General features: G+C 45.4%; 1 protein-coding gene across 5 annotated transcripts in view; it reads left to right on the top strand.

The window, feature by feature from the left end:
• Positions 1 to 25,851, top strand: part of LOC108928970 (kalirin-like) — a 155,875-nt gene that overhangs the window by 80,027 nt on the left and 49,997 nt on the right. For all 5 annotated transcript variants that reach the window (XM_029258165.1, XM_029258163.1, XM_029258164.1 and 2 more), the window contains 22 exons: positions 1,417 to 1,586; positions 2,093 to 2,267; positions 2,446 to 2,641; positions 5,514 to 5,680; positions 8,830 to 8,949; positions 10,257 to 10,475; positions 10,698 to 10,847; positions 11,773 to 11,887; positions 12,269 to 12,384; positions 12,502 to 12,624; positions 12,906 to 13,088; positions 14,413 to 14,531; positions 14,821 to 14,887; positions 15,516 to 15,625; positions 15,881 to 15,950; positions 16,197 to 16,286; positions 17,134 to 17,226; positions 17,736 to 17,847; positions 18,164 to 18,354; positions 20,704 to 20,805; positions 22,099 to 22,244; positions 22,597 to 22,699. In XM_029258165.1, coding sequence (XP_029113998.1) covers positions 1,417 to 1,586; positions 2,093 to 2,267; positions 2,446 to 2,641; positions 5,514 to 5,680; positions 8,830 to 8,949; positions 10,257 to 10,475; positions 10,698 to 10,847; positions 11,773 to 11,887; positions 12,269 to 12,384; positions 12,502 to 12,624; positions 12,906 to 13,088; positions 14,413 to 14,531; positions 14,821 to 14,887; positions 15,516 to 15,625; positions 15,881 to 15,950; positions 16,197 to 16,286; positions 17,134 to 17,226; positions 17,736 to 17,847; positions 18,164 to 18,354; positions 20,704 to 20,805; positions 22,099 to 22,244; positions 22,597 to 22,699 — 2,937 coding nt within the window. The remainder of the gene's footprint in view (positions 1 to 1,416; positions 1,587 to 2,092; positions 2,268 to 2,445; positions 2,642 to 5,513; positions 5,681 to 8,829; positions 8,950 to 10,256; positions 10,476 to 10,697; positions 10,848 to 11,772; positions 11,888 to 12,268; positions 12,385 to 12,501; positions 12,625 to 12,905; positions 13,089 to 14,412; positions 14,532 to 14,820; positions 14,888 to 15,515; positions 15,626 to 15,880; positions 15,951 to 16,196; positions 16,287 to 17,133; positions 17,227 to 17,735; positions 17,848 to 18,163; positions 18,355 to 20,703; positions 20,806 to 22,098; positions 22,245 to 22,596; positions 22,700 to 25,851) is intronic.

The raw sequence follows: 25,851 nt of genomic DNA, 5'->3' as shown, positions 1-25,851 counted from the left end.
CACACTTTTGTTCCAGTAATCCAGCTGCTTGCATTTTTGCCCATTGCCAACTGGATGCGGACTAAAACCATTAGCCTTAAATGCATGTATTGTCCTTTGTAAATGTTGGTTTTGTCATTTCTTCTTGTTACTTATTTTGCAGTTTATTTAGTTGTTTATTGTTTTTGTTGGTATAACTGTACTTTGTTCTCTTGCGTCTTGTCTGTTGCTTTGTGTCATGGTGAATTTCCCTGTAGGGATTAATAAAGTGTTATCCTGTCCTGTCATATGCTATTTCTCAAGGGTGCAACAGTGGTGTTTGTCCTGGGACATGACCTAACAACCCTCTGGTTTCAAGTGCATCCCTTTTAAGAGTCTGTGCTACATGCCACTACGGCATTCGGTTCACACAGTTTCTTAGCCCCCTTCCGGCCCCTTACCGGTCCCACTTGCCATTACACCTTGTCAGTCAGTCCTCTTTGCCCTTGAAGTGGATCCCTGGGAATTGTGCTGCTGACTGAAGGGTTTCTCACCGAAAGCTAATGGGCCACTGAAACACTCCTGGGATCCTTTGCACGTTGGTTGCAGGGCCTTTGAATTGAGAGCTCATGCAATTATAGATTTCTTTTTTTTAACATTGGCTGTATCAGAGATTTTCATTTACATGCAATCAGAAGCCCTTTGTTTCAACATTGTCGTACGGTGCCGAGTTTTAGGAGGTTGCTATGGAGCTGAAGGGAAAGAGGCTTATTTTCCAAAAAAAAAACCACACATACTTTACATCATTCCTGCCAGTTGTACCGTTGTTATATAATAATCTTTTTGCAGCAATAGTGTTTATTGCAGTTGGCCTGACCGATGATGAGGCAATATTCGGTCAGTCTGTGAGAGTCTCCTCCACGCCGTCCCCGATATGTGACTCACAAGGCGCTCGGCGCAGATGGCTGAAGGGAGCTCGCCGGCAGTCTGTGCGCCGAGCTCTCGGTCGGCCGTGATGGATCTGTCCGGAAGGACGCCGCCGATCGCTCGGAGCACCTGTGTCACATTTCATTTAGAACACCACAGCTTTCAATAAGCAACTTACATGGTACTTTAGAGCACCATGACGCAGGCTGATTTCCCGTTTTGTTTTTATTAGCCACCGTTGACTGTGGTGGCGAGCTGTTGCACCCCTCCCCCACCCATATATCCCCTTTGAGCCAAAGGAACCATTCGATTCAAAAATAATGAGAGGACTGAGTTTGGTGAGGTCTCCAACAGAAGGTCGTCATTTTCCTTGTGTTTCTGGTTGTGGTTTTGAGAATAAAGCCAGACTCGACAGCTGTAACAGCTCACGGGGGGGGGGGGGGTGCTGACTTCATCATCTGACCTCATCATCTGATCTCCAGCCTCTTAAGAAAGTGTGATGCCAAGCAATGTGCTGTCACGTCTTGTCAGCTGTGGACATGGATGGAGGACCTGCAGAAGGAGCTCCTGGAGGAGGTGTGTGCCGACTCGGTGGACTCCGTGCAGGAGCTCATCAAGCAGTTCCAGCAGCAGCAGACAGCCACGCTGGAAGCCACGCTCAACGTCATCAAGGAAGGAGAAGATCTCATCCAGCAGCTGAGGTGGGTGCAGGACCGGTGGTGTACCATTAAAGAGCAGGTGACCAGTGGTTTATGTGCATACAAGGATGACAATGACTGAACATCACCAGCATTATGAACGTCTTCAACCATTACTCCTCTACTCATCACTGAAGCTACCAAAGTCTTCATCCAGTCCTACAAATGACTGATACAACTGAAGACCTCAACGTTTCCTTAAGTAAAGGCCTCAATCAAGACTGTGTTGTTACTGGCAGTGCTGACGTTTGTAGTCATGACTAGACATCTGTTGGCTCCAACCATGACTCCATATCACTGTTTAATGATGAAGGCATGTCTCAAGTATGACTCCGTTTCACTCCTTACTGATGATGCCCTCAACCCCATAACTATTACTGTGAAAAGCGACAACCATGTCTTTTCAACACATCTGCAGAGATTCAGTGGATCTCTTTTACTCATCCAAGGTTCACCGATGAGGATCAGTGAACATGTGCCATGTTTGTCCTCCTGTTTCCTGGTTGTAGGGATTCGGCGATGTCCCACAATAAGACTCCCCACAACAGCTCCATTGCACACATCGAAAGCGTCCTTCAGCAGCTGGATGAAGCCCAGGCCCAGATGGAAGAGCTTTTCCATGAGCGGAAGATCAAGCTGGACATCTTCCTTCAGCTGCGCATCTTTGAGCAGTACACGATCGAGGTGCGGGCGCCCGGGTGGCACACAAGTTGTCTTATTCTTTACATGCAGTAGCTAAAAAAAAAAACACTCTGAGAGATGATTGTGATTTTTCTGGCACATTCTCTGAGTGGATGTGCATGGCTTTTGGGTCTCATGGCCATTTGAGGGACAGCTGTGACACAAGACTCTTCTCTTGCAGGTGACAGCAGAGCTGGATGCTTGGAACGAGGACCTAATGAGGCAGGTGGGCGACGTCGGTGCCGAGGAGCTGGCCGCGGCTGAACAGCGGCTACAGCGGCACACGGAGCGCAAGCTGGCCATGAACAACATGACCTTCGAGGTCATCCAGCAAGGTCAAGACCTGCACCAGTACATCATGGAGGTCCAGGCATCAGGTGAGAGGGCAAGCCCATGAACAATGTGAGGTCCTTCTACAGGAACATACCATCAGGTTTCAGCCAGAATAGCTTTGACTTTACAGACTGCTCCTTCAGCATCTTTTGGGCCAGGGATGTTACTTCAGAAAAAATACACTGTCAGTCATGCCCCCTCCTAACAGCTGCTGTGTTCCCCAGCTGAAGGGAATTCAGAAACTGGGTTAAAATTAAAAATATGGATTCCTTTCTTCCCCCTGCCTCTCAAGAAAATCCTCTTACTGGCGCCGTAGTGTACGATGACTCGCTGGGAGTTATTTTTACCATCAGAGGGAGGCTGAAAATCGGTGAAGCCCTGCTCACGCGAGCCTGCGGGATTCCCACGGAGACACTCCTTGGGGGAGGGTTCGTCTTACTGGCCGATCGACTGACCCGGGTTGCCTGTTGTCACAACCATCTAACCTTTACGGGTTTCTTTTAAACAATTACCGTGTAAACTGTCAAACAAAGATTAATGGGTGGGATCAACCGGTCGACTGAACTCGCAAGGTAAAGCAGTAACTTATCTGATGGGAAACCATGCTCATAAATTCGACTGGCTTTCCATTGCCGCGCACAGATTTTGCCCTTCATTGTTTGTGACCTTTATGTGGCGAAAAGTCTTTATCTGCTTCTCCCTTCTATAACATCATGAGATAAGATTAGAGTTAATGTATAGATATAGAAGAAGCGTTTGCCAAAGCATTTTCTTACTAAGCCGAAAAAAATCATCTCTATCTTAATATCAGTTAAAACATGCTGTTAGTTTTCACAGCTAAAGATTTTTGGGTTAGCGCCACCCAGTGGTGAAAGAAAAGCACTTTCCGTCAGCATGCTGACCCTTTCGAGAAAGGCCACGTTCAGATGTGAGACGATGAAAGCTTCTAGCTATGTCCCAAATGAGACAAATGCCGAAAGAACAGCGCTGGGATGTTGCTGCGTGAGAGGTTGGTCCTCAGCCGGTTGCCATGGCAATACTGTGGCAGGAGTCCAGCAGGGGTCCCCCGCTAGGGAGTCTGTCCAAATTACCCTGGCTTGATGGAGGCAGGGATGGCACTAGTGCAGCCCGGTCCCCTGATTTTTTGCGCAAATGGTCCGTGGGATTCGGCTTCGGCTGCTGCGGCCTCCTAATGGAGGGGACACGGCTCGTCCCTGGAAAGCTCTAAATCCATCATCCTCCTGCCGCCAAAGCTTTCACAGACAGGACCAGGCGCTCAGGTCCGTATGCGTGTCCTGGGCCACCGTAAAGAAGGACCACCTGCCCGTCATCTCGAGCGAGACCGGCTTTGCTACAGACCACCTCCCGCCTCTCCACTGATCATGAGCGCCTTGCTGGTTCTTCTACAGGCACCACAGGACTTATAAAGTGACTTTGTCTGACATGCTTGAACCCTGTAAATGCTAGCGTTGTTCTTCCTTTTTCTGCTTCCCATTCGTCATGTTTTACATACGTGTTCTGCATTCTCTTTTTCTCTTGGCTAGGTTCTCTTTTTCTTTTGTGGCTTTTTACATTCTCTATACGTGTGGAGGAAAGTGTTTCCGCACGTGCTGGAACAGAGCTAAAATCCAAAAATCCTATTTGACTTGTAACGGGAATCCAGCTACGTGTTCTTTTTCATTTAGCTGATTTTTTTTTTTTTCCCAAAGCGAATTACAATGTTATGCTTCTACACTGAGCTACTTAACATGATTTATCCATTTATACAGCTGGGTAATTTTTACTTTGTCCATTAAAGTGTCTTGATCAAGGGTACTACAGCAGGAAGTGTGATTAAAGCTCAGGTCCAACAAATGGAAGGCAGTGGCTCCAACCACTGCACAGCCTAATAATATTGAAGTAATAATATAAAATAACCTGAGCATCCAAATCCAAACCACTTGTTTTGTTCCATATTCTACAAAAAAAAGGCACCCAGTGCCAGTGACACATCTTGTTGCAACACGGGATACAACTCAGAATCATAGAACAACTGAGCATCATTATTTGATATCACTGACTGATTTAAAATCACAGCGTGCTACACTTTTTTGCTAATTTACCACATGTAGTGATTAATAAATATTTTGCTAGCAGCAGAATTCCGTCAGTCTTGAAACCGACCTTTACTGTGGTCTTTCAGATTTAGTTTAAGTATTATATCAGATGTTGTTACAGCTGGTTCAGTGAAATTGTTTTCTGTTCTCCCTCTGAGAGATGTGTAACCCTGAGTCCACGGAGGGAACATAAAACTTTTTTTATTTCTGATAATACACAGCAAGCCATGATTTCGAGATACCGTTGATCATAGCATTCTTTATACATACCTACACCCTGCTGAGAGGCCTCAAGCTTCAGTCATGGAGCTTAAACACCTAACCACAATTAATTTAATGTCACCATTGTATCATAAAGTACATGGTTAATCACTATAATATGTTCTATTTATTAAGTTATTTAATCACTTATTTGTCACTGAGGGGGTGCGGTGGCGCAGTGGGTTGGACCGGGTCCTGCTCTTCCGTGGGTCTGTGATTCGAGTCCCGTCCTCGGTGTGTCCCCTCCCCCTCCGGCCTTACGCCCTGTGTTACCGGGTTGGCTCCGTGATCCCGTAATGGGACAAGCGGTTCTGAAAATGTGTGTGTGTATTTGTCACTGAGTCTGCCTTTGGCATAAAGCGCTATATTATGTTGTTTGCAGTAATTTTCATTTTCCCATCCACCCGTACCACCCATACCAAAATCCGAGACTATATTTAACCATCAGAAGTGTTATCCTTCAAAGACAAGCCATACGAAGGCCATTTTAAACTGAGCTTCAATTCTACTGCCCTCATATTTGCAGCCACCCTGAGCCGTCGCTCTTTGTGTCCCTCAGGGATCGAGCTGACGGGCGAGAAGGAGGTAGACCTGGCCACGCAAGTCCAGGAGCTGCTCGAGTTTCTTCACGAGAAGCAGCGCGAGCTGGACCTGAGTGCCGAGCAGACGCAGAAGCGGCTGGAGCAATGTCTGCAGCTGCGACACCTGCAGGCCGAGGTCAAGCAGGTGAGCGGTGAGCCGGAGGACCTGCGATTACAAGAAAGACCTGCAGTGCTGTCCTACGCCTGTCAGTTCACCTGCCCACAAACCCATCCATCTCCTGCGTCCGCAAACATCTTGCACCCACAGATATACTTCCTCGTATGTCTACGATCCATCCTTCATCTGCACTGAGAAACAGCTGCTTCACGAACAGTGCAGTCCTTCCTCGATTTCGTGGACCTCGATTTTACAGATTTCGGATTTTACGGACCACTGCGAAAATACTCCAGAAAAAGAAAAATCATAAATATTGAAAATCCCTATTTTTAAGCATAATATGAGGAAAAATCAATGTTTTGGAGAAAATAACTTTCTTAATGCATAAAATTATGTTTTAAAAAACTTTGATATTGTTTCTCAACAAAGACCCACCCAGCTCGGTAGCTAGTAGCATAGTGATTTCATCTGCTGCCTTTGGATCTAGAAGCTGTAGGTTCAAATTCCCCCCTCCAGCTGTAGTACCCTTGAGCAATATACTTACTGAAAACATTGCTGGAGTAATAAGTGCCCAGTTGTATAAAAGGGTAAATAGTTATCTTAACATTATGAATCACCTTGGAGAAAAGTGTTGGCTAAATGGATGAATATGAACCTTCTCCATTGTTAGTCTCATGAAGGCAGTAAAGCGCCAACTCGTCCTCTTATGGTGTGCGTTCTGACCAAACGGTACCCCACCCTCCTCAGGTTGGAAGTGTCCGATTCTGACGCGGAGTAAACATAGTCTCCGAGTCGAAAGTGCCAGCTTTGTGTTCACAAAGGCTCACCCCAGGATGCCGTGTTCGCGTCCCCGTGCAAGGAGGCCTTACTTGGCTCACGAGTGAAAGAGTTTATGCTCTCTGAGATGAAATTATTAGAGAACGAAAAGAACAAAATGCGTTTTCATTTGAAAGTTGTCTACCGTCTCACAGTCCACTGTGCAGGGCACCCGGGCAGCGATGGCCGTATCAATAAAACATGCAGTCTTCCCACTTTCAAATGGAAATTGGTGGAGTCTCTCCTAGTGTGGAAATCAGTTATTGAAGTCAGATGAATAATTCAGGCTCTCCATGCCAAATTTCATTCATTCTCTGATTTTTTTTTCCCCCCTTCCAAAAAGACTCGTAATAAAAATGCTGCAGAATATCCTTTAATAATTGAAGATAGTTCCTGTTGTATGGATATGGCTCAGAAACAAAAAGGAATCGTGGAACTGTTGTTATTTTGGCTTCTGGCTGTGTGTATTTATGCACTCAAACTGTGCGGATCCAACGTTTGGTGCAGATGTCAGCGAGAAGTAGCGACGATGACCTGTTAGACGTTAGGCTAGCTTAGCGGAGCTGCTTTAGCTCTGCGGTTTCTCCTGGGAGGTAGGAATCGCACCCAGCTAAGTCTCCCCGGCTAATTCCGTTTGGGCCGTAATTGAGAGGTGAAACGGAGCCTCCGGGGACCTTAAACTGGGTGCGGCTTCGCTGCCTGCGGGTCTAATTGAGGAAAATCGCGTCGATTGCGAGCTACCTGTCCGGTGGTGCTCTGGAGCATGTGACTTATGATAAAGACCTCAAGGAGATGGGAGAGGTAGACAGTTGAGAAGGAGGCACAGAGAGGGTCTCCCGCTACGGGATTCTCCTCTCATCACGTCTTCTGGCTTTGGGACCTTGTTCCAACAGCCCTGTTGCTCCAGCTGCCACTTTTCCATAAGGCACTGTGCGTACAGAGGGTGCATTACGTCTATTGTGATATATGTATACGGAAATAACTGTGTATTTCATTTTTTTTTCTGAAAAATAACTTTGAAAATGATTAATAGTCCACACAGATGGGTTGTGTTTGTAAGTGGAAAATGGAGGCCTACAGAGAATGAGTCAGTAACAATACATGTGGTGGCTGGTTCCTGGTGTAAATCCCAATAGGAGGACTTCAATTTGTCTTGTTGTGCTTCAGGAATATCTTACTGTCTAGATTAAAATGTGTAATTTGCACAATTGTGTCCTGATTAAAAAAACACCTATCTGTTTTTGCGAGTAAGGCTGAAGACTCATGAAGACTTATCAGTAGCTGTGAATCACTGCTTGTGTTTATATTACTAGAAGTACGGTCATTATCTATATTTCATCTTATAAGATTCAATATTAAATCTAAATCTTAATACCAAAAAACCTGTTATGATGTATAATTTATATATGATTTAATAACGTAATGTTTTCAAATGTTATGGCGTGAACTTTTTTCTCTTTCTTTTCCAGTACACAGTTGTAATGAAAGTTTGAAAAGATTTCCCAGTTAAGATTTTCAAAGACTTCTGTAGTTTTTCCATGCACGATATGGGACAGATATTGGAAAAAATCAGAGAAAGTCCTTTCCCTTTTAGTCAGCAAGCTGTCTACCCGACAAAGGGGATCATGGGATGATGACTGCAATGAAAATTTTAGTGTCAAGTCTACTGAAGGAATCGATACCGAAGGCTGTTGTAGTTATTGACGAGGGCACCAGGTCCTTATCACAGTCTCAGAAAGTGTGTGTTGTCTGTCATTAGCAGTAAAAGGATCATCCCATTGAACCAGATGTCTGAACAGAGAATTACCTTCAGGGATTTTAGCCCTTCTTACATCACCGTGCTTCGTCTGAGTGCGAGACGACATCAGCCCGTTCGTTCTGCTAATGGATCTCAGTGAATATTTTGTATACCGTCATTATATTTTTCATTTCTTGAAATGTGCCTCTTTGGCCTTGGATTCATTATCGGTGCTTTCAATGTCTGGGTTCTTGTCAATGTAACTTAAAATAAAAGGGCTTTGTGTATTGTAGGTATTAGCAGTCCTGAAGTTTAAGACTGGATTCATTATGATGACAAACTGCTCTTTTACGTATATTTCTTCGTATTCATCAGTGCCGCCTTGTAGACTTTCTCCACTTGTCCACTGTCTGCAGTTTAATCCTACCTGCTCATGATCAGCCATTAATCGCTTTTAAATGAATTACTATTAACTTTGAAGATCTGCTGAAAAATGCTTTTTTTTTGCAGCGGAACACAGATAAATGGCACTTTATGAGTCCTGAGTTCGAGCATATAGGTTCAGTGCCAGAGATGACGCTAACCCATACTGGTGCATTGTGGGATCGTGCTCTGTACCCAGGTCCTTGGCTGGATCCGCAACGGGGAGTCGATGCTCAACGCCAGCATGGTGAACGCCAGCTCTCTGTCGGAGGCGGAGCAACTACAGCGGGAGCACGAGCAGTTCCAGCTGGCCATTGAGGTGATCGCACACAAGTACACACATACAAACACACACACACACACACACACACACACACACACACACACACACACACACACGCACTCAAGCGGACACAGTTACGCTAGCCAGAAAAATCAATGCTATCTGTCTATGCCGATGCTGGGCTGCGTGGCCCATGTTTCACATCCAAACAAACACACTCTCGTATGGGAATTGACAATACACACGGCTGGGCTGAGGACTTGACACACAAAGAGGAGAGGAGAGAAGAGGACAGGAAGGAAAGGGAGAGGAAGGGGCCCCAGGCTCATTCCCAGAACTGCAAAGCCACATGGGACGAATTCTCTGTTTGAGGTTCATCCCTTCCCCAGAATCAATATACACTAACAATATACACATAATATCAATATACACGTTGTACTCACGATGTCTGCAGCGTGTGTTGGGAATCACCTTAACTGTGGCTCCTTTTACTCTTCTAAAATGGGACAGTCAGTGAATGGACGTAAACATGTTCATTACACAGCATTAGTGGGGGCTCAAGTCGTACATCCTGCTCCTACCTTCACGAATCTGACTTCTACAAGGCATGAGGGTCATTTTTTATACAAAATAACAAGCAGTGTTTATTTTCTTATGGTGTCAAACAAAAAAAAATCTCAGAATTTTTCTGGATCCACCCCAGGAGTTTAACATAGTCTGAATGTCTTCATAAATCAGAGCAGAACTTGGCGGAGGAGATCCCGTGCAGCCGTTTTCCTGTCTGGTCTAAAATCTGCGAGATTGAGTCTACTTGTAAAGTAGTATTCTGTGCCTCTTAAATTCTGATTTATTTTTCCCCTTGAGCTGCGGATAAAAATGCCTCTAGGGACAATTTGTCTGGAAGACAAGAACAGAGAAGAATAGTTGATCTATCCCAGTGTCTTAAATAACAGATGTCCACATGTAAAATTGGGGAATTTACATCTGAGAGCCTCTGTGACATCATCAATAACAGACAAAGGGAGGAATTAAGTTTCTGGAGTACCGTAAGGTTGTTTGTTGTTCTCTTACAACGATTTGGACTCTGCCACTCTCTCCCTTCGGCTTTATTTCATAGTTCATAGCTAACATTACTCTTCACTGACACCAAGGACTTTGTTTGTTTCTTCTTAGCTTTGTTTCTAGGCAATTGCAACTTTCACTTCCTCATTTGACGCCTATAGGATTCATCCAGTTGATGAAAGAGCACACATGTGCACTCTTTGGGTTACACACGCCTTGTCTTACCTGTCCTTTAGCCAATAAATGAAATTGATCGGAGCTTTTAACCCGCCCGCCCCCAGTCCCTGTTCCATGCCAATTCGCTGCAGAAGACCCATCAGAGCGCCCTGCAGGTGCAGCAGAAGGCCGAGGCCATGCTTCAGGCGGGCCACTATGACCCAGATGCCATCCGAGGCTGCGCTGAGAAGGTAGCGCTGCACTGGCAGCAGCTCATGCTCAAGATGGAGGACCGACTCAAACTGGTCAATGCGTCTGTGGCCTTCTACAAGACCTCGGAGCAGGTGAGTACCGATGGGATTCCCCTACAGCGCCCCCAACAATACAGTGCCCTCGCAATGATTATGTCATTCTTGGTGGTTTTGGAAAAGAACACAGTTGTACCTCTGGTCTATGAGCACCATGCATGAGATTAGTCAAGTGTAACTGCTCCCTCGGCTGAAGATCATCTTGTAGGGCGGTCAATTTCTGACCGTATGGCTGACGCGTCACTTCTCTCTTCACAGGTGTGCAGTGTGCTGGAGAGCCTGGAGCAGGAGTACCGGAGGGACGAAGACTGGTGTGGAGGCCATGACAAGCTGGGGGCCAACTCGGAGACAGACCACGTCCTCCCGCTCATCAGCAAACACCTGGAGCAGAAGGAGGCCTTCCTCAAGGTTCGCACCAATGTCCCATCAGGACTCTGATCATGGCCAAAATAAAGGACATTCCAGTCTTTTTTCGGGGGACAAGGCATCCATCCACTGGTTTTGAGATTCAGGTTGAGGTTTTCATTCCAGCTCACATTTTGGTAGACCCTGACAGGTATAAACTAAGGAGTAACTGTGGTGTAACTAAACTCAGTAACTATCAAGGCAATGGCTTTGTATGTTAAAACCTGACGCAAGGGACCGAATTGCTAATTGAAACACGTTACTAACTCAGGAGTTCCAAGAAACCAGAACAGTAGCTCATATAGCTCCCTAAGCAGGATGCATCTTGACTCATCTCTCTCTCTGTTGTTTCCCATTATCGCTTATGGTACATGTGGTCATACAAGCAGAAAGTTCTAATGTCAGCTTTTTCCCCTTAAGCTCCCTGAACTACCCTGTTCAGCGATAAAGCTGTGGAGCACAGGTGCTGATCTCTATGAAACCCATCTTTTGATTGCAGTCACTTACAGTGACAGGTAACAAGCGGTGTAATCGGATTGCGCTTTTAGAAATGTCACTAAATAGGCGTTTTCTCAGAAGAGCACCACTGTCAAGGGTTTGTTTCTTTTTTCTTCACTGGCCATAGGTACCGCCGAGCCTTGTTAAGAGGTAGAATACATATAATAGCTGTGCTGCAAGTCAAAATGTGATGCCCCCCTTCAAAAAGTGGGGGGGCACACAGAGGCTATAGATGATTGCGTGCCAGAGTTTAAGTGTGACCAGACGAAGAACAGGGAGGTTACAACGCTATGGATGAATTAGGACGCGTTTGTGCTTATGGAGAGTCAGGACTTATTCATCAGATCTGGCTCAGACACATGTGTTTATCTTGGATAGGATGGGTACATTTTTTACCACTCAGATTGATTTTTAACCTCTGTCACGGTAGGCTTGCACGCTGGCCAGAAGGAATGCAGAGGTCTTCCTCAAATACATCCACCGCAACAATGTCAGCACTCCTGGAGCAGCCAGTCACACCCGTGGCCCTGAGCAACAGGTCAAAGGTCAGTGTGGGCCTGCCCTGCTTGGGTCTGCGTAGAGAGCACCTTCCATCAAAGTTCAAGTTCTGTCATTGACATGACTTACATGCCTTTGTTGTTTTTTTTTTTTTTTTTTTTGCTTTGTAGTATTGATTTCCAGGTCAATAATTTTGTGCATGGAGTGGTCCTGAAGTGGCAGAGAAATTTAGAGCGTTGTTCTCAGAAAAGCCTTCTATCACTTAGTTGTATCAATGATTTTGCTAATCCTATACTCTGGGTGCTCAAGGTTTCACTGTTTACTAAATAAACTTGGAAACTCTACAAGACCTGAGCAGAAATGTGTGGACACACTTTGCTACAGTGTGTGTGCATCAGGTTTACATCTCCACGTACTTCCAACTACAGCCATTCTGAATGAATTGCTCCAGAGGGAGAACCGGGTCCTTCACTTCTGGACCATGAAGAAGCGGAGGCTTGACCAGTGTCAGCAATATGTGATGTTTGAGCGCAGTGCCAAGCAGGTGGGTCTCACAGAGTTGGCTGGGGTAATTATGCCCAGAGAGTATATTTTCATGGCAGGAATTGGGCATCAAGATGAGAAAAGGCTTCTAAGGTTTTCCCCCTGGCTGTCACTGTAGGCCCTAGACTGGATCCAGGAAACAGGAGAGTATTACCTCTCCACTCACACCTCCCCTGGGGAAACCAGTGAGCAAACTCAGGAGCTGCTCAAGGAGTATGAGGAGTTCAGAGTCTCTGCCAAGGTCAGTTTCAGTGGAGTGTGCTGCCGTTCGGCCTCTCTCGCTACTGCGTGCACCTGCCAAAATGCCGGTACGAGGTAATGGGATCAGCATGAGGTAATACGTTCCACAGTGCCATATTTCCTCTCTTGGCTACCGGTCAAATCTGTAGTGCTGAAGCAGCTAACAGTCTTGGGTTTGTAGTAAAATTTGTATTTGCTACATATATATTTCATATTGTGCATTTTGGATGTATGGGAATCAAGTGACCTTCAGGCAACAACGCAGCACATTGTCTTCTCCAGCAAACCAAGGAGAAAGTGAAGCTCCTGATCCAACTGGCAGACAGCTTTGTGGAGAAGGGTCATGTCCACGTCACAGAGCTGAAGAAGTGGGTGACGTCGGTGGACAAGCGTTACCGCGACTTCTCCCTCCGGATGGGGAAGTACCGCTCCACCTTAGAGAAGTCTCTGGGCATAAGCTCAGAGGTGAGGTATTCTTGTGTCTCTGCCCTTAGGTATCTAGCGGGGCTTCTTCTTTACAGTAAGCCAAGGCTCTACAATTTGACGCAAGGCTGAGAAACCAAGGCTACATAAGTCTTTCCTAGTTTGGCTGTCATCACAACAGCCACTCTGTCAGTGGTCTAGACATTCCCGCTGGGTTGCTGCAAAACCAAACAAACAGAAAAATATTTTGGCCATGAGTATCTCAGTATTTTATTAGTGTTGTCTGTTCACATAATTCAACAGCAGCAGTCCCTTATTTAAATGAACAACCAAATATATGTGAAAGAACCGTAAATGGCTGTATATATAGAATGTGCTGGACTTTTTAATACTCTTGTCTTCGTTCTATGGAATTGCCCCATGAAGTCATGTGTAGTTTACATTTGGGATACTCTTGATGAGTGGAATTACAAGTTGATTTCCTACTTCTTGGGAACGAAAACAGGATGTGACCTCTGCTGCTCCGTCTTCAAGGCAGCGTCATGCACGCGTGGCCAGAGTGCTTTACAGACTGGAAAGGGGCACCTTCTTTAGAGATGTTCGTATCAACTCGTTTTCAGTTTAGATTTTCTTTTCGTTCAGATAAACATATATTTGTCCTTGAGGTATATCTTCCATTCATCACATTATTTTAAATTGTGTTATGCAACCACTGAGTGTTGCTCTGATGAGTATGTTTTCTCCATTCAGTACAGTAAAAAATCTGTCTGATGTGGCCTAGTTTTGGGACACGAATGAACTGTGATAGTAGAGACATTGTCTCTTCCCATCTCCTGTCAGTATAGGGCTTTAGTGGACAATGGAGGTTGTCATGAAATCTCGATTGGCTCCGTCGCACTTTAGTACTGTTAGTGCCCCCCAGTTCTAGGAAAAGCCGAGAGAGACACACAAATACATGCACTGCGCTCCAAATCAAAAGGAAACTATTGAATAAAGTACCATGGTGAAAGCAGGTACAGTAATGGTTAGCTAAACCACCTTGCAATTCATGGACCTGGGTTTGAATCCCCAGTCCAGTTGCCGTACCCTTGGTCAAGGTACTTACCCTAAATGAACAGGGTAAAAAATTGCCCTGATGAATAGATGAGTAAATAATCATAAGTAGTCTAGTATACAACAGTTCCTTGAAAATTTTTTTTTTTTTGAAAAAGTAATCAGATAAATTGTGGTAAATAATGCAGTGCTTTTAATGACATTGCTTGGTCATCAGGTCCGTACATAAGTGGGATTAAGAGTTGGAGAGCAGTGATGATCCAGTCTGAGAGGTGTTGCTCTCCATGACAATTTACCCGTGTTGCAATGGTAGGACAACAAGGACCTGGAACTGGACATCATCCCAGCCAGTCTGACTGACCCCGAGGTGAAGCTGCGTGATCCCAACCAAGAGGTCAATGAAGAGAAGAGGAAGTCGGCCAGGAAGAAGGAGTGAGTGGCAGGGGCCAAAGGGGGAAGAGGCTTCACAATTGTGAAGATATAGCGATTATCCCTTGGAATTGTACCTGGGGGCCCGACCCTGCAGAGTTCATGAAATTCTGTCTGTGCATTCTATTAAAGCCAAGGTGAAGAAAATTTAACATCTGCATTTTCAAAGGCCCTTCATCACTTGTCTGCATTTGCAGACTCATGAAACACTTTGTAGATTTTAATCTTCCAAATCAGTCTTCTTACCTGTCTTTTTGTCTGAATGTCTATCTGTTTGTCTGTCTTTATGTAGGTTTATAATGGCTGAACTTCTTCAGACTGAAAAAGCTTATGTCAGGGACCTACATGAATGTCTAGAGGTAAGATTATTATTATTATTATTATTATTATTATTATTATTGTTGTTGTTGTTGTTGTGGTTGTTGTTGTGGTTGTTGTTGGGGGGTGCGGTGGCACAGCAGGATTGACTGGGTCCTGCTTTCTGGTGGGTGTGGGGTTCGAGTCCCGCTTGGGGTGCCTTGTAATGGACTGGAGTCCTGTCCTGGGTGTGTCCCTTCCCCCTCCAGCCTTGTGCCCTGTGTTGCTGGATTAGACTCTGGTTTGCTGTGACCCTGCTTGGAACAAGCAGTTTCAGACTGTGTGTGTGTTGTTGTTATGATGATGGTGGTAATTATTAATAAAAATAATAATAACAACTCCGGTGACTCTAAATTGCTTTTAATCTGTTTGTGAATGAGTGAGTGACTGCGAGTGTGGTAACCCTGCTACAGACTTCCATCTCATTTAGGGTCCCCCCCCCAGCCTTTGGCCAGTGTTTCTGGGATAGGCCTCAGTTCACTTAAAACCCAGCTCAGGACAAGCGGTTATTGAAATTGAACGGATGGAGTACAGGAGTGCCCCCTAGTGTCACCTAATTCTAGTCCAGTGGTAGGTTGTGTTTGGAGTAACCACACATTTACTGTGTTCCTCTGTGTTCCTCTGTCCCAGACGTACCTGTGGGAGATGACCAGCGGTGTGGAGGAGATCCCTCCAGCCATACTCCACAAGGAGCATGTCATTTTTGGAAACATGCAGGAGATCTATGATTTCCATAACAAGTGTGTGCATTAAGTATTGGTTCTTGATGTTTTTTAAAACCATGCAGCCTCTTACTGTACGCTACTGTAACTGAAATCGTCATATTAACCCTATTAACTGGATTTGATATATTTATCTCTTGTAACAGATGTATGTCTTGGATGGCAGCACCAGAGACACAATTAACCAAAAGCTCATTTTAATTATTCCAGTGTACATATTTGACATATTGAGTGATGATTTCCTTCAATATGTTTTTTCCTCTGTGCTTTTAGCATCTTCCTGAAAGAGCTGGTGAATTACGAACAGCTCCCAGAGGATGTAGGACACTGCTTTGTAACATGGGTATGGTGGTTACTCCGTGCCGAGTCACGGCTCTTTCCCTCTTGGATTATATCTAAAGTGCAGTTATTGTTGCTTTATGTCCTTTTCTGTTATTCCCATCCAGGCATTGATGTTCTTTATTAATGATATGAATCTATTAAACATACTGTAAAAGAACAGCTTTATCCCTGTGAAAACATTATTTTTCAGGTAAAAACAAGATGACATAACAAGATTGTTTTTTTTTCCTTTTCAATCTTTTTGCAGGCCGATAAGTTCAACATGTATGTCACCTACTGTAAAAATAAACCTGATTCCAGCCAACTCATACTGGAGCATGCAGGGACATTTTTTGATGTGAGTCCATCATACTCAGCTCCACTTGCATTATGTATTGTTATCCTTACCCTCTTCATGTGGCAGGTTTATTATATATATAAAAGAAGCTGATTTTCAGTATAACAGTACACTCATCCCATTGTTCAGTCTAACTAAATTCGGCTTTTCGTGTATGCGGTCCAAGATTATTAGTACCATTTGTTGTTAATTTGGCCGGATTTTTATATTTCTGGTTTTAAACGTGGGGTCCTGGCTGGTGTCACTGGGTCCAGCAAGGCTGCGTTTGTAAATTGTGCCAAGCGGCTGTGTGAGAGAGACTGTGGGATGCAATGAATTATGGGAACTCTGTACCCACGCTCTCAGTTGCACTCTGCCACTTTAAGGTCTCACTTTCATGCTCACATATGATAAGTTTACTTTATGTGAAATCATTATTTTTTTAGTTATTTTATATACATGACCCTTCATAAAATTGTTGCAAATAGCTCAGTTACCATGTAGACCCGAAAACCTTGAAAAACCTATAAACTTAAAACTAATTTCACTTATTTCTAAAATATAAGAAGTTGTTACATTTAGAATATATTCTATATAACTGTTATATATAGTATATTTGGTCAGTTTTCATGAACACATTAGGACCAGTTAATGGGGGGTAACTGTATTACTACCTCTTGCAGCACGCCGCAAATTTGGGCAGTGCACCCACCCACCCAACCTGTAGATGGGGCCATAGAGCTGTTCACGTTTGAATTCTGTCATGGCTGAAATTTGCTTGTAATTAAGCCTAACAAACATGACAAATGCAAGATTAGCTGGCCTTTCATGTGTCGGTTTACCGAAATGTGCCTCCCGCCATCTGCAGGAAATACAGCAAAGGCACGGCTTGGCCAACTCCATCTCTTCTTACCTGATCAAGCCTGTGCAGAGGATCACAAAGTACCAGCTGCTGCTCAAGGTGCGAGCTGTCGGGGTGAGACAGGTGCCTGGGGAGTACACCTCAGGTATATGGGGAAATAACTTGGGATCAAAGCTGTTCCTTCTCCAGCTCTCTCTCTCTCACACACACACACACACACACACACACACACACACACACACACACACACACACACCCCCTATCTGTCTCGCACTCTCGAGTATTGACATGTTTACGACATTCCCTATTTATCTACACACTCGTCTCAACTCCTTCCCTTGTACTCTCGCTTCCCCCCAGCTCTCTCCCGTGTATTTGTATCTTTACAAGGTTGTTCGTTTGAGTACAGAGCAATCGGTCAAAGTCACTAATGAAGCCGAATCGGCTTATTTCCCGCTGCCTGGTTAGTATCCTTCTGGGCATGCGCCCCTACACACAACCCGTCCAAACTGTTTTTCTCTCCTGTCTGCTCCAACGGAAGAGCCATATCTCCTTCTGCGTTGGCCGGTTGACGTTCACAAGGGGGTGCTTTCCCTGTGTTGGTGCAGGAGCTGCTGACCTGCTGCGAGGAGGGCAAGGGGGAGATCAAGGACGGCCTTGAGGTCATGCTGAGCGTGCCCAAGCGTGCCAACGATGCCATGCACGTCAGCATGTTGGAAGGTAGGAATGCGGCTGCAGGTTCGAGGATGCTCTCCTGCACTGTGGAAGTAATATAGACGTAAGAGGAACTGAACTTTGAATTGGACTGGCAAACTTCTGGTCATGGGTAGCAATTTTTGACCAATGTTCTGCCCTTCTGTGTCCATTCACCCAAATATTAATATTAAACAACCTAAATACGTATGAAATGGTTCTGGGAATGAAGCTCATCAGACGTAGGATACATGCTGAAGGTAGATGGTCCATCAACGATGTTTGGATAGTGGCCTGCCTTCTCTCCTGCCTCCCAACCCATGGCTCCTCCCATCTCCTCCAGGTTTCGATGAGAACCTCGAGGTTCAGGGAGAGCTCATCCTCCAAGACACTTTCCAGGTATGGGACCCCAAGTCCCTGATCCGGAAGGGACGGGACCGGCACCTCTTCCTCTTCGAGATCTCGCTCGTGTTCAGCAAGGAGATCAAGGACTCGGCGGGACGTACCAAATACGTCTACAAGAACAAGCTGCTGGTAGGACTGGCCTTGTCCCTCCAGCCCCATCCTTTAAGATCCTCGATTGTCTTCTGTCTTCTCGATTCTCTTCCATCTAGAGCAGTCCGGCTTCCAGCTGTGCATTTTACCTGTTTGTACATCGGCACATTCGTACCGAAGTCAACAAGTTAATAACCTCGCTAAAGGTGCAGCCACAAGGTTTCTCCCAGGACCTGAGCCCACAACCCTTTGGTCCGAAGTCCAGACTTTTCAGTGCTGCTGGAACTGATCTTTTTCAGACAATTCCTGGTTCAATGATGAGGCTCAGTAACACTTGATGGTATTTCGTTTTGCGCAGGGTTTCACCGTATGGTACCGCTCAGCAGCTGCTCTCTTCTTCTCTGCACACAAACAATTTCCTCGCTTCTCTCTCTCTCTCAAAGTAGCGTGCCTCTGGTAGCACTTGGCCAGGGCTCTCGTCAGTCTTCTTCCCAAAACTATCTGGTCGAGGGCTTTTCCTCTCATGCACGTCCATGCAAAAGAAAATTACAAATTATCAGGGTGTTTTGCCCTGCGGTTTCTAGAATTTTCCATAATGGAGAAGTGTCACAGCAATATTCATAAAAACAAAATAAAGGGGAGATTTGAAGTGGAAATAGTGTTCCCCCACCTGACAAAGGCAGTTTGTTCCCGAAAAGCCTTTTGTAAGATGAATTCTCGTAAATCGAAGACGTACAGAAATTGCCAGTAGTGTCAATGGTGAAAATTTTTATGCATTTCTGAGCCCCAAAATTGACACCCGTTATGCCAAAATATCACCAGATTCCTTTAAAATGTATACAGCTATTTTAATAGTGAACATTAATGATCATAATTCAACATAAAAAGCAGTTTCCCTAAATTAATTATTTTGTAATACTGGATGGCTGTGGAGGGGGTTGCGGTGGCGCAGTAGGTTGGACCGGGTCCTGCTCTCCGGTGGGTCTGGGGTTCGAGTCCCGCTTGGGGTGCCTTGCGACGGACTGGCGTCCCGTCCTGGGTGTTTCCCCTCCCTCTCCAACCTTACGCCCTGTGTTGCCGGGTTAGGCTCCGGTTCCCCGCGACCCCATATGGGACAAGCGGGTTAGAAAGTGTGTGTGTGTGTGTGTGTGTGGCTATGCTCTTACCCTACAATTAACAACCAGTCAAAAACAAAAGATACACAACATACGCAGTATAAAACTCAATGTTTATGTATTAATTAAACTAGTACAGCAATGTACAACAGTGCAGTAAATAGAAAAATAATAGAAGTAATAAAAAGAAAATAGGTGAAAATGATGCAAATGGAAAAATCAATAAAAGGTACATAACTGTGTAGATAATGAAGCAAACAGAAAAAACATAGTGAAAGAAGTGAACGCTCTTAGTGCTAAGACTTTTCGGGAGATCCGTACGGTTGCGGTGTGTTACCCAGCCGAGGCGTCGAACCTGCGTTCAGCGGGACAGTTGTGGTTGTTAGAAGAAACGCTGTGTGAAGAACAGAGGATATTAAGCTGCGCAGGGGGTCCGAGAGACTGCAGGGTACTCTGACCTCAGCAGCCACCCGCCATCCTGACGCTCCCCCGACACTCTGGAAATTTCCACCCCAAGGATGGGGTGGAAGCGATGAGACAGAGGATCCCAGAAAACAGAAAACAGCTTCACCCACATGTGAAATGCATTAATGCAGACGGGACGCACAGCTACCGAGGGCCATTTGCCCCCGCGTGTGTCACTGCCCGTCACGCAGATTCTACATTTAAAGCACACACGGCGACACACACACACCTGTGTGGGGTACCACGACGGGTCAGGTTACACTGAATGCATTTACCGCGCTGGCAGCGAGAGAGGCTGAGTGGCGTCACGAAGGATCGAGTCGCTCTGCATACGTATTGCTGGCAGCAGGTGACATTGCACCTCTTTGACGCTCTGGAATATGCAACAATATAGCGAATGTGTTTAGGGAAACTTTCTCCTGATGGACACGGATACTGAAATTAGCGAAATGAAAAGACAGGTGAAGTCAGATGACCTGAGACCCGACCATCCGGTTTAGTCCACTGTAGAGGACGTGTTAGAATGACGAGCCTTGACACACCTTATAGACAGCTTTGCTTTTAAGTACCTCCACATGTCTGGGGGGGGGGGGGGGGAGGGCTTCCTAGAAATCTTCAAAATATATTCAAAACCCATTTTTTGCTGCATCTCGGGGGAGTACTTATTCATATTAAAGCTCTGGTGAGTCTAGCGGAATTTATGAATGCTAATATGGGAATAAGTGCACATAGTGAGAATTTGTGGGAATGCTTTTCCAGTCCCTAATCTGCGTGCGCTGAGCTAACGGGGGTGCTGTCGTGTTGTCAGACGTCCGAGCTGGGAGTGACGGAGCACATCGAAGGGGACCCCTGTAAGTTCGCCCTTTGGTCTGGGAGGACCCCGTCATCTGACAACAAGACTGTTCTCAAGGTACGTCCCTCCACTCTCTGTGGGATCACGTCCGGTCATCCTGGGAATACTGGGCAAGGGGACCACGCCACCTGTATTTGGGGGTGTCGACATATTCATAACTGCAGTAAACACTGGGGTAATTCAGGTACAGCTCATATGTACAGCAGGTCCTCAACTTATGACCAGCACTCTGTTCGTAACTGGATTTGTTCATATATCCAACCACTGCATCATAACTGATAAAAAGTTTAACAATATAGTTATAGTTATAGTAACAATATAGTTTTGCCCGTCATCCCCGATGGGTTATAGGCCAGCGACTTCTTAAGAATATTGACACCCTCAGTTCATTCACTTTGTTAGGTTAAAAAAAAGTGATATTGAATTAGAAAAAATGCAGTAAGCTTTTTTATTCCTTTTTAATCAAAAAGGAATTCATGTAAAACATTTGACAAAATTTGCTTTATTATCTATTAAATTTATTTCCTGGCTGTGTTCCTACAAAAGTCTCCAGTTTAGTGCTAATAAATAAGAAATACACTAAGACTTTTAACATTTTTATTATCCAAAAATGGCTGAAAACAAAAAAGGTAATCTCCACATACTCCACATCACATAGACATGCTGAAGATTCCTCGTGTTTTTATTGATCGCCGACACTCAGGAACTGAAGAGACGAGCTGTAAACGGTGTGGAAGTGAGTTGAACTGAGGTGATTCCACACCCCTGAACTCTTTGGGTGTGTTTTACTGCCAGTGAATGTTGGGACAAGGAAACACAGGTGACCTTTACTTGCCAGCAAACAATTTTTAGAAAATATCCAAGTGGAATGAATGAATGAATGAATGAATGAATGAATGAATGTTTGTATCTTTGGAAATTCATAACCAAAGCGCTTGTAATACCAGGACGCAGTATACTGAGTGCAAGCGAGTGAGAAAGTTGAATCGTTCGGAAGTCATTTGGCCTCTTGGTGTGTTTTTCAACCGGGGGTGTTTTTCAGAACTGGGGTTCCTCGCTTTTTACAGGAGATTCACAATGATGGTACGAGGAGCACCAGACCCACAGGGGTCCCGCAAAACTCCCCCTTTAACCCCGGCGATCCCATAACTGGATGTGTGTCTGTGCTCTGTGCCCTGCTTCACACCCTGTGCCTCCAGGATAGGCTCTGGGCCACCGTGACCCTGCACTGGACAAGCAGTTACTAATACAGGGCTGATGGGGGATTTTTGTAAAGGACCAGTTTGATTTATGCTGTCCTGTCAAAGTGTAACGGCGCCCGTGTGCCACGTCCCCCATCCCCGCGCGCAGGCATCGAGCATCGAGGTGAAGCAGGAGTGGGTGAAGAACATCCGCGAAGTGATTCAGGAAAGAATCATCCACCTGAAGGGGGCGCTAAAGGAGCCCATTCCGATTCCCAAGACTCCAGCCAAGCAGCAGCGTAACAACAGTAAGAGGTAAGTTTGTCCTCAGCATCTGGCGATGAGCTTTGGATTTAATTTTTTTTTTTAAAAAAAGAAATGAACATCAGGAAATGTCACACTGAATGGGCGGAGTCTTGCTGTGACATCACATTGTTCTATGCTCTCTGGCTTAATTTTTTACTTATTTTTCTACTGATTTATCTCTGTCTAGTCACTGTATGTATGTATATTTGTATGGCGTATGTATGTTGTGTATTGTATATGCATGCTGTCGCAAAGAAGTGTGGTTTCCCTTCCGAATTCATTCATTCATTCATTCATTCATAACCGGAGGTTATTACTGTTTCCCCTGTAAGTGGTTAATCCCGATGGGTGTCCTCCTCAGGGAAGCTGGTGAGGATGGGGACAGTCAGGGAGACGGGAGCAGTCAGCCGGACACCATCTCTATCGCTTCTCGGACCTCCCAGAACACAGTAGAGAGTGACAAGGTAGGAGTGCACCATGCTTCACAACTGTTGTTGTTGTGGTTATTATTATTATTATTATTATTATTATTATTATTATTATTATTATGGGGGGGCGCAGTGGCGCAGCGGGTTTGGCCGAGTCCTGCTCTCTGGCGGGTCTGGGGTTCGAGTCCTGCTTGGGGTGCCTTATAACGGACTGGCGTCCCGTCCTGGGTGTGTCCCCTCCCCTCCAGCCTTACGCCCTGTGTTGCCGGGTTAGGCTCTGGTTTGCCGCGACCCTGCTTGGGACAAGTGGTTTCAGTCAGTGTGTGTATTATTATTATTATTATTATTATTATTATTATTATTATTATTAATTGTCTTCTGATTTGATTTTTCTGCTGGAATGCATTTTTATCGTGAAACTAGTGCCTTGGCGGCCACATTTGTTTCAACACTACACTTACTATATGGTTCTTAGAAAACCGCTGTAGTGTGAATTTTCTCTGAGGTCCTATTGGTCTCCTGACAACGTATGGCTCCACCCGCGTTTTCCCAGGTGACTCCTGACTGACAGACGGACAGACAGGTACACCTGACTTGGGGTTTGCCGGGCCCTTTCACTGTGCCCTCGGCGTGGGCGTCGGCTCCCTGGTCACGACGTGTCCGTGGGCATGTGAGAAGCCAGGTGACATTAATGTAACCGTAACTGTAAGTTGCTGTGTTTCGCTGGCCTGTTGGGTGTGTCGCCTGTGTGTGTCTTTGAACCGGCTTCGACGCTTATCTGTGGTTCGGGATGGCGGCGCCCTCTCGTTTGCTGACGCGAGACCCACCCGGCAGCCGGTACCGTGCCGTCGCCCTGGCGACAGGCCGGAGCTTCTTTCTGTCCTGGGCGCGGGTTCGGCTCACGCGGAGTGTTGGGGCGGGGCCACGTGCTCTCTCACTCCCTCGCTCGCCCGCTCGCTTGCTCCCACGCATTACTCTGGCGCCATCTCAGCGGCGACGCCTGGGACGAGCGCCGAACACGGCTCTTCACGGACGGACCTTTAACCTCCTTTTAATTCCTGAACGTGGAGCTCTCTTTAATCCCTCCACTGCAGGCTGATCGCAGAAACGTCGTATTTATTTGTTTTTGTTTGTTTTCTTGCTGGGCTCGCTTTGCGCTCTGGAGACGGGTGTGCTCCTCTGTTTCTGCCACTGCGGAGCTCATGTTTCCCTCTGTGGCTCCTCTTGTTTTGACACTGTCCGGTGTAAAGTGGGAAGAATCCAACCAATGAACACTTCAAAAAATACAAATAAACACATACATTGAATATAACCTCAAGTATAATAATTGTGAAACCATCAGGTATAAGCTGGTTATAGAGGATGATTTTTAACATAAATATAGAGCCTAACCGTGTGTGTCAGCAAAGTAATCATAGTAACAGTAGCAGAAACAACAACAACAATAATAATAATAATAATAATAATAATAATAATAATAATAATAATAAATTATGCATCTGGTACTTCATTTCCTGGGCTGTTGGTTCGGACTTGGGTTTGAGTCTCAGAGGATGATTTTTAAGATAACTATAGAGCCCAACCATGTGTGTCTGCAAAGTAATCATAGTAACAACAACAACAACGACAACAATAATAAAAATAATAAATGATGCATCTGGTACCTCATTCCCTGGGCTGTTGGTTCGGACTCGGGTTTGAGTCTCACTCTGTGTGCGTGGAATTTGCATGTTCTCCTTGTCTTCACATGGGTTTTCTCCAGGTGCTCTGGTTTCCCCCCACAGTCCAAAGATGTGTTTCAGGTCAACTGGTGAATCGCCCCTAGTTTGTGTTTATGTGGGTATGAGTGAATGTGTGATTGCCCTGTGATGGACTGGTGTCCCACCTAGGGTGTACCCTACCTTACACCCTGTACTTCCGGGATAGACTCTGGACCACCATGACCCTGCAAAGAACAAATGCATATGGATAGTAGCTGGATGAATGAAAACAGTAATAATAATAATACATTAATAATGACAGAGTTTCAGAATTAACTTTCCATAAGTCAGCCGTTCTGAAGACCACAGTAACGTCCACAGCTTGAGTTAAACAAACAGGTGGAACGCGAGCCGTGATTTCCTCGTCTCCCTGCCGCTCCAGCACAGCCAAAGCCGCCGTTCCATAAACACAAACATACGCGCTGTTTTTTTTTTCACGTATCTGACTCATTGTTTTGGCTCCGAAACATCTTCCAAGTGCCCAGATCCCTTGTTTCTGGGTCTCGTGGATCTTTTTGCACGAATATGATCCGGAGCGGCCAGGTTGCCGCGGGGGCCGGACGCGGTGGCCGTAGGGACGAGGACGTGGGCGCTCATGGGGTCAGCCGATGCCACCGCTCTCGTCTGATATTCCAGGGTGGTGATGATTACGTGGGGAAAAAAACCGCTGAGGAAGATGCTTTTCTGGGGCAGTGAGCCCCCGCTTTGCCCGCCAGACAGCGCTGGGTTCCCGCCCACTCGGTCTCCAGGGCTCTGGGTGGGGACACACAACAATGCGTGGACATCGCTGCGCATGACGCAGCTGCGCACATGAATAATGGCCCAGTAGAGTGGCTCAGCTCCACACCCACGCTCTCTGCCTCACCGTATTCCATTCCTCGGTTTGTTGGTTCATAACCAAACCTGCTTCTTCCTCGGCTTTTAACCACAGCTGGGGCTGGAAGTCTGTTCATAATTCAGTTTGTTCGTAAATAAAAAGTCAAGTTTTACCAGCCGTAAAAGCTTAATACAGATGTCCCTTGGATTTTTTTTAATTAGGTTACATCTGTAAAAGTCTGGGGTGTAGCTATAATTATTTTAATTATTTCCAGCTACATTACACGCTAAAACACCTTTTCTCCAAAAAACCTGTCCAGCACTAATTTTCCTAATTTTTGTGGTCACCAGTGACCAAAAAGAGCACGTGTGATCTGTAAACACAGTGGAAGCGAATAAAATACAATAAATAAAGGCAGTTGCAAGCGCCTCTTCTCTTTGGATGCTCTTTAGTGCCATCTATTGGCTGGAAGGCTAAACACAGGGAACATTTTAGCCACAGCAAATCAAAATTTTGGATAATAGATAAGTGAAAAAAATTCAATAATAATAATACAAAACAAGAAATGTATCTAAAAACATATAACTTTGCCATTTGTAACAAAATGAGTC

This window comes from Scleropages formosus, chromosome 14, assembly GCF_900964775.1.
Source record: "Scleropages formosus chromosome 14, fSclFor1.1, whole genome shotgun sequence".
Taxonomy (NCBI): domain Eukaryota; kingdom Metazoa; phylum Chordata; class Actinopteri; order Osteoglossiformes; family Osteoglossidae; genus Scleropages; species Scleropages formosus.
This window is presented reverse-complemented; position numbering and strand designations above follow the sequence as displayed.